The 14,762-nt window shown below is 54.6% G+C and overlaps 1 protein-coding gene across 1 annotated transcript in view; it reads right to left on the reverse strand.

Moving 5' to 3' along the window:
- Positions 1–1,713: 1,713 nt before the first annotated feature.
- LOC144598219 (uncharacterized) overlaps positions 1,714–14,762 on the reverse strand; it is a 53,730-nt gene continuing 40,681 nt past the window's right edge. Inside the window, 4 exon segments of the mRNA XM_078408103.1 lie at positions 1,714–2,142; positions 2,144–2,201; positions 3,479–4,223; positions 12,872–13,013. Of these exon segments, the coding sequence (XP_078264229.1) occupies positions 1,849–2,142; positions 2,144–2,201; positions 3,479–4,223; positions 12,872–13,013 (1,239 nt within the window). The 3' untranslated portion in view covers positions 1,714–1,848.

Consider the following 14,762-nt stretch of genomic DNA (forward strand, 5'->3'; position numbering starts at 1 on the left):
CTCCACACTGCCCCTCCCCACACTGCCCCCTCCCCTCACTGCCCCCTCCCCACACTGCCCCCTCCCCACACTGCCCCCTCCCCACACTGCCCCCTCCCCACACTGCCCCTCCCACACTGCCCCCCTCCCCACACTGCCCCCTCCCCACACTGTCCCCCTCCCCACACTGCCCCTCCCACACTGCCCCCTCCCCACACTGCCCCCTCCCCACACTGCCCCCTCCCCACACTGCCCCCTCCCCACACTGCCCCCTCCCCTCACTGCCCCCTCCCCACACTGCCCCCTCCCCACACTGCCCTCCCTCACTGCCTCCCCTGCGTTTCTCAACTCCACCAAGCAGGTGGACCATAGAGGGTCCCACAAGAGGAGGGGAGGGGATGGATGAACTAAATCATGAGTGGACACACAGAACCTCTTGCCCAGATTGGGGGGATCGAGAACCAGAGGTCTCAGGTTCAAGGTGAAGGGGGAATATTTAATGGGAACGTGCACGACACGGTGGTGCAGCGGGTAGAGCTGCTGCCTCACAGCCCCAGGGTTCAATCCCGACTACAGGCGCTGTCTGTACGGAGTTTGTACGTTCTCCCCGTGACCTGCGTGGGGTTTTTCTCCGGGTGCTCCGGTTTCCCCCCACCCTCCAAAGACGTGCAGGTTTGTTGGTTAATTGGCTTGGTATAATTGTAAATTGTCCCGTGTGTGTAGTGTTAGTGTTAGTGTGTGGGGATCGTTGGTCGGTGTGGACTAGGTGGGCCGAAGGGCCTGTTTCTATGCTGTATCTCTAAATTAAACTAAACTAAACTGAGGGGTAACTTTTCCCCACACAGAGGGTGGTGGGTGTATGGAACGAGCTGCCGAGGAGGTAGTTGAGGGCCGGTAATACCACAACGTGCAAGAAACATTTAGACAGGTACATGGATAGGCCAGGTTTAGAGGGATATGGACCAAACGCGGGCAGGTGGGACTAGTGTAGATGGGGCATGTTGGACGGTGTGGGCAGGTGGGACTAGTGTAGATGGGGCATGTTGGACGGTGTGGGCAGGTGGGACTAGTGTAGATGGGGCATGTTGGTCGGTGTGGGCAGGTGGGACTAGTGTAGATGGACATGTTGGACGGTGTGGGCAGGTGGGACTAGTGTAGATGGGACATGTTGGTCGGTGTGGGCAGGGTGGGACTAGTGTAGATGGGACTTGTTGGTCGGTGTGGGCAGGTGGGACTAGTGTAGATGGGACATGTTGGACGGTGTGGGCAGGTGGGACTAGTGTAGATGGGACATGTTGGACGGTGTGGGCAGGTGGGACTAGTGTAGATGGGACATGTTGGACGGTGGGGCAGGTGGGACTAGTGTAGATGGGACATGTTGGACGGTGTGGGCAGGTGGGACTAGTGTAGATGGGACATGTTGGACGGTGTGGGAAAGTTGGGCCGAAGGGCCTGTTTCCACTCTGTGTCACTCTGTGAACAAGGTGAGAGGTGAAGTGGGTGGGCAGGTGAGTGTGGTGAGGGAGAGGTGAAGTGGGTGGGCAGGTGAGTGTGTGAGGGAGAGGTTGAAGTGGGTGGGCAGGTGAGTGTGTGAAGGAGAGGTACAGGGAGATGTAGATTACCTGAAATTGAAGAATTCAACGATCATACCATTTGATTATAAGCTACCCGACCACAATACGATATTGTTCTTCCAATTTGTATTTTGTCTCTCTGTAGCAGTGGTATAAAGAGTTAGCATGGAGATTGTGGGCTGAAGGGCCTGTACATGTGGCAAGAGACGAAGAAATCGTTTTGGTCATTCTTTCTATTTCAGTGCTTACAATGACATTTGTAGATACAAACTCTTGTTCTGAACCCAGTTCATCTTCAGTGGTTTGAAGCACTTGCTGTAGAGGGGAGGTGGGAGTCCTGGGTCCAGTCTGGACTGCCCTGCTGACTGACCGTGGGCGGGCGGCCGCAGGGGCTGGAGGTCAGGCGGGCGAGGCCGAGGCGTGGGCGTGGGTGGGGGTGAGGATGGGGCAGATGCCAGGCAGTTTCACGGGGTCTGGCGGGCCTGTTTTTGGGGCTGGGTGTCGGCGCGGTGTCCTTGGTGACCTCCCCGGCCTTGATCGCTGCCACCGTGGCAGTGGCGTGGAGGAGCCGGTCCCTGGCGCCCTTGCAAGACCGCAGTGCTGACCACCGCATCCGTAGCCTGGCTCTCTGCCTGCACCGCCAGCTGTCTGTGTGGGCACAGGGGCACTGCCTGGTCAGTCAGCGCAGCAACTACCAACCCCCACCACCGAGAAAAACCTCCCCCACCCCCTCACCTCTCCGCCACTCTCCCCCCGCCTCACCCCCCCCCCCGCCTCACCCCCCCCGCCTCACCCCCCCCCCGCCTCACCCCCCCCCCGCCTCACCCCCCCCCCGCCTCACCCCCCCCCCGCTCACCCCCCCCACCCGCCTCACCCCCCCCACCCGCCTCACCCCCCCCCGCCTCACCCCCCCTACCCGCCTCACCCCCCCTCCCCGCCTCACCCCCCCTCCCCGCCTCACCCCCCCTCCCCGCCTCACCCCCCCTCCCCGCCTCACCCCCCCCCCGCCTCACCCCCCCCCCGCCTCACCCCCCCCACCCGCCTCACCCCCCCCCGCCTCAGCCCCCCTACCCGCCTCACCCCCCCCCGCCTCACCCCACCTACCCGCCTCACCCCCCCCCCGCCTCACCCCCCCCGCCTCACCCCCCCTCCCCACCTCACCCCCCCGCCTCACCCCCCCCGCTTCACCCCCCCTACCCGCCTCACCCCCCCTACCCGCCTCACCCCCCCTACCCGCCTCACCCCCCCCGCCTCACCCCCCCTCCCCGCCTCACCCCCTCTCCCCGCCTCACCCCCCCCAACCCGCCTCACTCCCCCCACCCGCCTCACCCCCCCCCACCCGCCTCACCCCCCCTCCCCGCCTCACCCCCCCCTCCCCGCCTCACCCCCCCCTCCCCGCCTCACCCCCCCCTCCCCGCCTCACCCCCCCAACCCGCCTCACATCGCCCTCCCCGCCTCACATCCCCCACCCGCCTCACCCCCCCCACCCGCCTCACCCCCCCTCCCCGCCTCACCCCCCCTCCCCGCCTCACCCCCCTCACCGCCAGCTGTCTGTGTGGGCACAGGGGCACGACCTGGTCAGGCAGCCAGCAACTACAACCCAACACCCCACCAAGGACAACCTCTCCCCCAACCCCGATAGGAAAAGCCCTCCCCCTAATCCCCCCAAAGGTAAGTCTCCCCCCCACCCCAACCCCAACCCCAACCAACCCCATCCCCAACCCCATCCCAACCCCATCCCCAACCCCATCTCCATCCCAACCCCATCCCCATCTCAACCCCAACCCATCCCCATCCCCATCCCAACCCCATCCCCATCCCAACCCCATCCCAATCCCCATCCCAACCCCATCCCCAACCTCAACCCAACCCAACCTAACCCTAACCCTACCCCACCCCAAGCTGAGGCCACGACTTCACTTCACCTGGACAGCATGTAGTCCTTGATCTCTGCCTTCAGCTGGCTGGCCTGCAGTTTGATGTTTCTGGCCATCTCCACCTTCTGCTGCCGCACACTCTCGTTCTTCTCCCTGATCTGTCTCTTGAGGAAGGTCTCTGCCATCATGGTGTAGCGGCAGTTGAAGTCCCTGGCGAACTGCTGGTCCAGGGCTCGCTGGTTCCTCTCCTCCAGGGACAGTGTGTTGTTGTGGCGGAGCTGCCTGTGGGACTCTACCCGCTGTGCCTGGCGCTGCAGGATTGCCTGCTCACCGCGGGCCCTGTCCTCCCGGTGCCGGCTGAGTGGCCCTGCGATTCTCCGTGCCGCCTGGCCCTGCAGCTGGCAGCGAGCCTGGTCCTCAGCTGCCTTCAGCCGGCGGGTCTGGTCCTCACGGACTCGCTGCCTGGCCTCTTTCTCCCGCTCGCTGTAGGCATGCTGGATGGCAGCAAAGGGTGCCAGGCTGACGCAGCCAAAGGACTTGGCATAGAGCCGGGTGCCCACGCTGACCGGCGGGCGGTAGGTGAAGCTGGGCTGAGGCCGATCCCTGCCCGTCTGGTGCAGCCACTGGATGCCTTGGCGCACGTCTTGCCCTGACACCCAGTGGGTGAGCCTCACCTCCTGGGCACGGTCAGGCTGGTGCAGGATCAGGCACGGCTTGGCGGTGGCTTCGTGCTCATCCCCCTCATTCACCTCATTCACCTCCTCCTCCGTCCACGCGTCAAATCCCAACAAACCTGCATACAGAGAGAAACCCAAAGGAGGAACGTCGTTAAGCTGCAGCGTGCAGAGACAGACACAGAGTGCTGGAGTAACTCAGCGGGTCAGGCAGCATCTGTGGAGAACATGGATGGATAGGTGACATTTTGGGTCACGTCTCAGTCTGAAGAAGGGTCCCGACCTGAAACGTCACCTATCCATGTTCTCCACAGATGCTGCCTGACCCGCTGAGTTACTCCAGTACTGTGTCCATTTGTGTAGTATATCCAGCAATTCCTTGTTTCACCATTTCACCATACAGCAGGCAGTGAAGAAAGCCAATGGAATGTTGGCCTTCGTAACAAGAGGAGTTGAGTATAGGAGCAAAGAGGTCCTTCTACAGTTGTACCGGGCCCTGGTGAGACCGCACCTGGAGTACTGTGTGCAGTTTTGGTCTCCAAATTTGAGGAAGGATATTCTTGCTATGGAGGGCGTGCAGCGTAGGTTCACTAGGTTAATTCCCGGAATGGCGGGACTGTCGTATGTTGAAAGGCTGGAGCGATTGGGCTTGTACACACTGGAATTTAGAAGGATGAGGGGGGATCTTATTGAAACATATAAGATAATTAGGGGATTGGACACATTAGAGGCAGATAACATGTTCCCAATGTTAGGGGAGTCCAGAACAAGGGGCCACAGTTTGAGAATAAGGGGTAGGCCATTTAGAACGGAGATGAGGAAGAACTTTTTCAGTCAGAGGGTGGTGAAGGTGTGGAATTCTCTGCCTCAGAAGGCAGTGGAGGCCAGTTCGTTGGATGCTTTCAAGAGAGAGCTGGATAGAGCTCTTGAGGATAGCGGAGTGAGGGGGTATGGGGAGAAGGCAGGAACGGGGTACTGATTGAGTGATCAGCCATGATCGCATTGAATGGCGGTGCTGGCTCGAAGGGCTGAATGGCCTACTCCTGCACCTATTGTCTATTGTCTATTGACTGCTCCACTGTGAAACCTCCTCAAGGCATGCCTACATTGAAGAAGTTCTCCTCCAGTCTCCCATGCGGGTTCTATGAGATGCTGTGTCGCTGCTCCCCCTCTGTGCTACCACAGCCACCTGCGTTTCCTCACAACTTTATTCCTCGGAGCGCAGGATGTTGAGGGGTGACCTTATAGTTTGTAAGTTCATTACGGGCGGCACGGTGGCGCAGCGGGTAGAGCTGCTGCCTCTCAGAGCCAGAGACCCGGGTTCCATCCCGACTACGGGTGCTGTCTGTACGGAGTTTGTACGTTCTCCCCGTGACCTGCGTGGGTTTTCTCCGGGTGCTCCGGGTTCCTCCCACACTCCAAAGATGCGCAGGTTTGTAGGTTAATTGGCTTGGTGTAAAGTAAATTGTCCCTTGTGTTTAGGAAAGTGTTAATGTGCAGGGATCGCTGGTCGGCGCGGACTCGGTGGGCCAAAGCGCTTAGTTTCTGCGTGTTATCTCTAAACTAATCTAAAGTAATAGGAGCAGAATTAAGCCATTTGGCCCATCAAGTCTACCCCACCATTCAATCATGGCTGATCTATCTCTCCCTCCTAACCCCATTCTCCTGCCTTCTCCCCATAACCCCTGACACCCGCACTGATCAACCTGTCAATCTCCGCCTTGAATATTTTATTTAAAAATATATAGAGGTGTAGACAAACACGAGGGGAATAGATGGAGTCCTTTACCCAAGGCAGGGAAATTAATTACAATTAATAGTAATCTGAGGAGTAACTTTTCACACAGAGGGTGGTGGGTGTATGGAACAAGCTGCCAGAGGTGGTAGTTGAGGCTGGGACTATCCTAGCAACATCCCCATAAATCTTTTCTGCCCTCTTCCCAGCTTAACAGCATCTGTCCCACAGCAGGGTAACCAGACCAGGCATGGACATGTGGGGATGCTGGGTTAAATCGCAGGTAGACACATGATGCTGGAGTAACTCAGCCGGTCAGGCAGCATCTGTGGAGAGAAGGAATGGGAGACGTTTCGGGTGGAGATCTCTCCAGAGATGCTGCCTGACGTGCTGTTACTCCAGTAGGTTGTGTCTGCCAGGCATGGATGTGGCCTGACTGATTTTGGAGAAGTATGGTAGATAAGTATGATGAAGTAAATACAAAATGGGATTTCAAGTAGGTTCCACGTGGTAAGAAATAAATTCCTCCTCATCACCTTCCCAAAAGAACGTCCTTTAATGGTTGAAGCAAATTGCAGAGAAGGATTGAAGGGAGATGGGTGAAGACAAGACGAAGAGTTGTGGTGGTGGTTGAGAGGAGCGGGCAGTGAAGATCCTCGTGCTGATACAAGCAGTGATCCAGTGATCCTCGTGCTGATACAAGCAGTGATCCTCGTGCTGATACAAGCAGTGATCCAGTGTTGACACCCCTCTGCCATTGATGCTGGAATCGTCAGCAAAAACACAAAGTGCTGGAGGAACTCAGTGGGTCAGGCAGCGTCTGTGGAGGGAAATGGACTAGCGAAGTTTCGGTTTGATACCCTTCTGCAGACTCGATGACCAGTCTGAAGAAGGGTCCTGACCCAAAACATCAGCTGTCCATCCCCCCCTACAGATGCTGCCTGACCCGCCAAGTTCCTCCAGCACTTTGTGTTTTACTTACGTGGCTAATGCTAGTGGTTAGAAAACAGACCATCCAGGTTAAGTGGGATTGTATAACAGCACGAACTACTATATCAGCTAACTCCGTGGTGTCGCTAGCTCGGCTATTTATAAATGCAGCAAAAGCTGAGATCTCAGCATAGGATGAGCATTACTGCCGTACACGTACAAACAGGCAGGTCTGCTACATTCAGCATTGCTGGATGATCTGATCAGGGAAAGATCTGTTCTCAGGGAGGGCTGGGGAGAGTGAGTGCCAAGAGGCACAGTCTCAAAGGTAAATAGTTTCCCATTTAAGATGAAGGCTCGGAATTCCTTCCATCAGAAAGCTGTGAATATTTGGCCTTCTCCACCGCAGGGGGCGGTGAACACTGAATCCTTAAGCAGATGCAAGAAAGACAGCTTTTCAACAGGAAGCGTGATCAAAGATTGCTTTAGTTGAGTTTAGTTTATTGTCACGTGTACAGTGGTACAGTGAAAAGCTTTTGTTGCGTGCTAACCAGTCAGTGGAAAGACAAGAGAGAGACACAAAAAGCTGGAGTAACTCAGCGGGACACACAGCATCTCTGGAGAGAAGGAATGGGTGATGTTTCAGGTTGAGACCCCTCTTCAGTCTGAAGAAGGGTCTTGACCCTAAATGTCACCCATTCCTTCTCTCCAGAGATGCTGCCTGTCCGCTGAGTTACTCCAGCTTTTTGTGTCTATCTTTGGTGTAAACCAGCATCTGCAGTTCCATCCTACACAGCAGAAAGACAATACATGATTACAATACACAATCCATTTACAGTGTACAGATACATGATGAGGGAATAGCGTTATGTGCAAGGTAGAGCAAGCAAAGTCCGATCAAGGATAGCCCGGGGGTCACTAATGAGGTAGATAGTGGTTGAGGCGGCTCTCTTGTGCAGCAGAGTTGAGGAGATGATGGGATGAGTTAATCTGATCAGTGCGGGTGTCAGGGGTTATGGGGAGACGGCAGGAGAATGGGGTTAGGAGGGAGAGATAGATCAGCCATGATTGAATGGCAGAGTAGACTTGATGGGCTGAATGGCCTAATTCTGCTCCTATAAACTTATCAACGTAAGAACATGAATGTCAGGCTCCTGGTGCTGAAGCCAACACACCTGCACACATACCTAATGTTTGTGAATGTCAATCCTGACAATAGGAGACAACAGTACAGCACAGGAACAGTCCCTTCGGCCCAAAATGCCCATGCCGAACAGGATACAATAGACAATAGGTGCAGGAGGAGGCCATTCAGCCCTTTGAGCCTGCACCACCATTCAATGTGATCATGGCTGATCATTCTCAATCAGTACCCCGTTCCTGCCTTCTCCCCATACCCCCTGACTCCGCTATCCTTAAGAGCTCTATCTAACTCTCTCTTGAATGCATTCAGAGAATTGGCCTCCACTGCCTTCTGAGGCAGTGAATTCCACAGATTCACAACTCTCTGTCTGAAAAAGTTTTTCCTCATCTCCGTTCTAAATGGCCTACCCCTTATTCTTAAACTGTGGCCCCTGGTTCTGGACTCCCCCAACATTGGGAACATGTTTCCTGCCTCTAACGTGTCCAACCCCTTAATAATCTTATACGTTTCGATAAGATCTCCTCTCATCCTTCTAAATTCCAGTGTATACAAGCCGAGTCGCTCCAGTCTTTCAACATACGACAGTCCCGCCATTCCGGGAATTAACCTAGTGAACCTACGCTGCACGCCCTCAAGATACCAAGATAAACTGATCACCTCTGTCTGCAGGCGATCCCTGCCCCTGTATTCCCACATACAGCATGGAAGCCCAACCCCTTCAGACCAACATGCCCACACCGAGCAACATGTCCCATCTACACCAGTCCCACATGCCTGCATATGGTCCATTCCCCCCTCCACCTGTCCTATCCACGTACCTGTCTAGATGTCTGTTAAAGGTTGCAACACGACCTGCCTCATCTACCTCCTCCAGGCAGCTCGTTCCACCCACCCTTCTTATTCAATCTTTCTCCCCTCACCTTGAACCTGTGTCCTCTGGTCCTCGATTCCTCTACTCTGGGCAAGAGATTCTGTGCGTCTACCCGATCTATTCCTCTCATGATTTTGTACACCTCTATAAGATCCCCCCTCATCCCTCGTGTCCGTGTCTACCACAAACGCCACTGCTGTATCTGCCTCCAGCACCAACCCCCGCAGCACGTTCCAGGTCCTCACCACCCTCTGTGTCAACAAGATCCTTTAAACCTTGCCCTTCTCACCTTAAAGCTATGCCCTCTAGTCTTTGATATTTACACCCCGGGAAAAGGTCCTGTCCACCCAACCCATGCCTCTGATAATTTTATCCACTCCCATCAGGTCTTCCCTCAGCCTCTGACACGAGGGAAAGCAATCCAACCTAACCCTAACCCTAATCCAATCCGACCTTTCTGCCCTGGGCCTCCTCCATTGTCAGAGTTAGGCCCAGTGCAAACTGGAGGAACAGCACCTCATATTTTGCTTGGGTAGTTTACACCCCAGCGGCATGAACATTGACTTCTCTAACTTCAGATAGCCCCTGCTTTCCCTCTCTCTCCATCCCCTCCCCCTTCCCAGTTCTTCCACCAGTCTTCCTGTCTCCGACTACATCCTATCTTTGTCGCGCCCCATCCCCTGACATCAGCCTGAAGAAGGGTCTCGACCCGAAACGTCACCCATTCCTTCTCTCCCGAGATGCTGCCTGACCTGCTGAGTTACTCCAGCACTCTGTGAAACGTCACCTATCCATGTTCTCCACAGATGCTGCCTGACCCGCTGAGTTACTCCAGCACTCTGTGAAACGTCACCTATCCATGTTCTCCACAGATGCTGCCTGACCCGCTGAGTTACTCCAGCACTCTGTGAAACGTCACCTATCCATGTTCTCCACAGATGCTGCCTGACCCGCTGAGTTACTCCAGCACTCTGTGAAACGTCACCTATCCATGTTCTCCACAGATGCTGCCTGACCCGCTGAGTTACTCCAGCACTCTGTGAAACGTCACCTATCCATGTTCTCCACAGATGCTGCCTGACCCGCTGAGTTACTCCAGCACTCTGTGAAACGTCACCTATCCATGTTCTCCACAGATGCTGCCTGACCCGCTGAGTTACTCCAGCACTCTGTGAAACGTCACCTATCCATGTTCTCCACAGATGCTGCCTGACCCGCTGAGTTACTCCAGCATCTTGTGTCTACCTGCGATTTAAACCAGCATCTGCAGTTTTCTTTCCTTCTCTCTTGATGGCTAATTTCCTCGAATCCTGGCAACATTGAAGGATACATCCAATATCTCTGCTCCCTGCCTCTCATCTTCTTCCCATTCAGGTCACTAGATTCACTGAAGCTCTAATGATTCATAATTGCCTTTTACGTGGAACTTTATCAAAAGCCCCCTGGAAGTCAATATAAATAATATTTACAGACATACCCCATTTACCAATTCATTACTTCCTCAAAAAAAACCCTGTTTACTGGCCTCATTAGTCTTGCTCCTTACAACACAGCTTGTGCTCTCTGATCTACGTAATGCGGAAGAATGTTCTGAGGCTCTGCCCTAAATGAGCACGCTCCTGAAACACGCCACCAATAGATCGCCCATCCTCTTGCCCACCCGCTCTCAACCGGAGACAGTTGGCAGCCTTCCAACCGACTGAAGCAATTGCTCAATTGAGAATAACTCGGCCAACACATTAATAACTTCCTTACATGCTCCCTCCAGTATTCTGCGATGGGAAGCATTACTGCTCCAACATTAGTCCACGCTTAATCTCATTAATTCTCCCATCACCATTTTTAGACCGACACCAAATCTAACGGGTTCCTCAATTTATCTCTAGTTTTCCTGTCTCGCTGGCTGTGAGATTAACTATTTAGTAAGGTTCCATGTTCATATTTCCAATTAAGCTATCTGGGTTGTCAGTCAATGAGCAGGCCGCTACACTAGTACTGTTACAATCTGCACTGTTCTTATTGAAGTCCCTTGCACACTCTCTCTAATTCTCTTTCTGCATACCTTATGATAACCTCAGTGAGTCTTTGTACTTTGCCTACAGGATTTCCACCGCTCTGATTTTGTACAATCAGTTTCTCCGTGTTTTTTCACTCCCCCTGTCGTACCATGTCAATGAATTAAACATGTACAATTCTTGCTTCTAGGAGCTTCAGAATCAAACAGCAGGGAAACAGGCCCTTCTGCCCACCGCATCCATGCCGACCAGCATCCAGACCAACCCCATCTCCCAGCACTGGGTCCGGAACCTTCTCTACCTCGCAGGTTCAAGCGCTGCTCCAGATACTTGTTAAGCATTGTGAGGGTCTCTGCCATCCCCCCCACAAACACCTCCTCAAGTCATGTGTTCCAGAATCCACCCCCCCCCCCCCCACACCTCCCCTCAGGTCATGTGTTCCAGAATCCACCCCCCCCCCTCAGGTCATGTGTTCCAGAATCCACCCCCCCCACAGGTCATGTGTTCCAGAATCCACCACCCCCCCACACCCCCTCAGGTCATGTGTTCCAGAATCCACCCCCCCCCCCTCAGGTCATGTGTTCCAGAATCCACCACCCCCCCTCAGGTCATGTGTTCCAGAATCCACCACCCCCCACACCCACTCAGGTCATGTGTTCCAGAATCCACCCCCCCACACACACACCCTCAGGTCATGTGTTCCAGAATCCACCACCCCCCCACACCCCCTCAGGTCATGTGTTCCAGAATCTACCCCCCCCCCCATACCCCCTCAGGTCATGTGTTCCAGAATCCACCCCCCCCCATACCCCCTCAGGTCATGTGTTCCAGAATCCACCACCCCCACACACACCCCCTCAGGTCATGTGTTCCAGAATCCACCCCCGCCCACCCCCCTCTCAGGTCATGTGTTCCAGAATCCACCCCCGCCCACCCCCCCCCTCAGGTCATGTGTTCCAGAATCCACCCCCCCCCTCACACCTCCCCTCAGGTCATGTGTTCCAGAATCCACCCCCTCCAGGGGAAAAGGTTCCTCCGCCCCATACAACTTTTAGTTTAGAGTACTTTCAGCGGGCCAGGCAGCATCTCTGGTCTTTTCACCTTTTCTCCACAGATATTGCCCGACCCGTTGAGTTACTCCAGCACTCTGTGAAATGTCATCTATCCATGTTCTCCACAGATGCTGCCTGACCCGCTGAGTTACTCCAGCACTCTGTGTCTGTCTTTGGATGAAAGCAAATACTGTTCACCAGGTCCTACCAAGCATTCCTTGCAAGACCTCCAGCGATCCTGTGCTCCGTGACATCCCAAGGATGGTCTTGGCTTTTATAGATAATAGACCATAGTGCAGGAGGAGGCCATTCGGCCCTTCGAGCCAGCACCGCCATTCAATGTGATCATGGCTGATCATTCTCAATCAGTACCCCGTTCCTGCCTTCTCCCCATACCCGCTCACTCCGCTATCCTTAAGAGCTCTATCTAGCTCTCTCTTGAATGTATTCAGAGAATTGGTCTCCACTACCTTCTGAGGCAGAGAATTCCACAGATTCACAACTCTCTGACTGAAATTTTTTTCCTCATCTCAGTTCTAAATGGCCTGCCCCTTATTCTTAAACTGTGGCCCCTTGTTCTGGACTCCCCCAACATTGGGAACATGTTTCCTGCCTCTAACGTGTCCAACCCCTTAATAATCTTATATGTTTCGATAAGATCTCCTCTCATCCTTCTAAATTCCAGTGTATACAAGCCGAGTCGCTCCAGTCTTTCAACATATGACAGTCCCGCCATTCCGGGAATTAACCTAGTAAACCTATACTGCACACCCTCAATAGCAAGAATATCCTTCCTCAAATTTGGAGACCAAAACTGCACACAGTACTCCAGGTGCGGTCTCACTAGGGCCCTGTACAACTGCAGAAGGACCTCTTTGCTCCTCTACTCAACTCCTCTTGTTATGAAGGCCAACATTCCATTGTCTTTCTTCACTGCCTGCTGTACCTGCATGCTTCCTTTCAGTGACTGATGCACTAGGACACCCAGATCAAGGCCATTGCTCTCCTGCATGTACTTACCCTGGACTGGGGTGACGTTGGGCCGATGGGACATCCTGTGCCTGAGAGAGATGGTCCTCTGGCGTTTGTAGTTCCACCTCTTTCCTTGCGAGATGCGCGGCATGTAAAGGCCTGACGTTCGTTCCCTGGCATCGTAGCGAGCCTGAATGAACAGCACGTCACACAAATAACTACACGACTGTCTACGGCATCAGCAGCCAAATACAGAGACAACAACATTACAAACACTGGCAGTAATAAACGCTGCCCACACACACGCCGAGTGGAATCCTGGCTCGCTCTCCCTGCCCGGGGCCAAGTACACCTCCTGGCAACGGCTAGACAATCAGCTGTGTACAGGCAACTCTCACAGCCACACCGCCACATCCCACTGTAACCCCCCCTCTCACCGCCACACCCCACTGTAACCCCCCCTCTCACCGCCACACCGTCACACCGTCACATCCCACTGTAACCCCCCTCTCACCGCCACACCGCCACACCATCACATCCCACTGTAACCCCCCCTCACCGCCACACCGTCACATCCCACTGTAACCCCCCCTCTCACCGCCACACCATCACATCCCACTGTAACCCCCCCTCTCACCGCCACACCGCCACACCCCACTGTAACCCCCCCTCTCACCGCCACACCGCCACACTGCCACATCCCACTGTAACCCCCCCTCTCACCGTCACATCCCACTGTAACCCCCCCTCTCACCACCACACCACCACATCCCACTGTAACCCCCCCTCTCACCGCCACACCGTCACACCATCACATCCCACTGTAACCCCCCCTCTCACCGCCACACCCCACTGTAACCCCCCCCTCTCACCGCCACACCATCACATCCCACTGTAACCCCCCCTCTCACCACCACACCATCACACCCCACTGTAACCCCCCCTCTCACCGCCACACTGCCACATCCCACTGTAACCCCCCCTCTCACCGTCACATCCCACTGTAACCCCCCCTCTCACCGCCACACCATCACATCCCACTGTAACCCCCCCTCTCACCACACCATCACATCCCACTGTAACCCCCCCTCTCACCATCACATCCCACTGTAAACCCCCCTCTCACCGCCACACCGCCACATCCCACTGTAACCCCCCCTCTCACCGCCACATTCCACTGTAATCCCCCTTCTCTGGTGGGTACACCTTCCACACCACAGTGTGTGTGCAAATACACTTCAACGTTGAGCACCAGCGAGAATGATGATTGTTATTTAAACCAACACTCGAGACAGTCAAGAGTCCCCACAACGGAACAGTTAGTGGAAGAAGGGTCTCGACCACAAACATCACCCATTCCTTCTGACGATTGGACAGGCCAGGCGGAGGGAAAGGGTTGCAAGGGATGTGGCAAATGCAGGCAAGTGGGACCAGCACAGAATGCTTGTCTTAAGAAGGGTCTCGACCCGAAACGTCACCCATTCCTTCTCTCCCGAGATGCTGCCTGACCTGCTGAGTTACTCCAGCATTTTGTGAATAAATGCTTCAATTTCAGTTCAGTTTATTGTGGAAGAGTCTGAGCCAGTAATACAGACGGTTACTCATGAATCCCATAGGGAAGGGAAGATGTCCTCCCTCCTCGGACAGCAATGAAAATATGAGGTTTAATCCCACAGAAAGTAGTTAAAGCAAATCACAGAACAGCACAAATCTGTGAGCAAATAGAAGTGGATGAGAAGTCTACGCGCTGACTTGCAGCTAGCTGTACAAGTGGTTGGTGAGTCCACACATGAAGTATTGTGTGCAGTGCTGGTCACCCAGCTACAGGAAGGCTAGTAGTGGATGAGAAGTCTACACGCTGACTTGCAGCTAGCTGTACAAGTGGTTGGTGAGTCCACACATGGAGTATTGTGTGCAGTGCTGGTCACCCAGCTACAGG

This window comes from Rhinoraja longicauda, chromosome 11, assembly GCF_053455715.1.
Source record: "Rhinoraja longicauda isolate Sanriku21f chromosome 11, sRhiLon1.1, whole genome shotgun sequence".
NCBI lineage: Eukaryota > Metazoa > Chordata > Chondrichthyes > Rajiformes > Arhynchobatidae > Rhinoraja > Rhinoraja longicauda.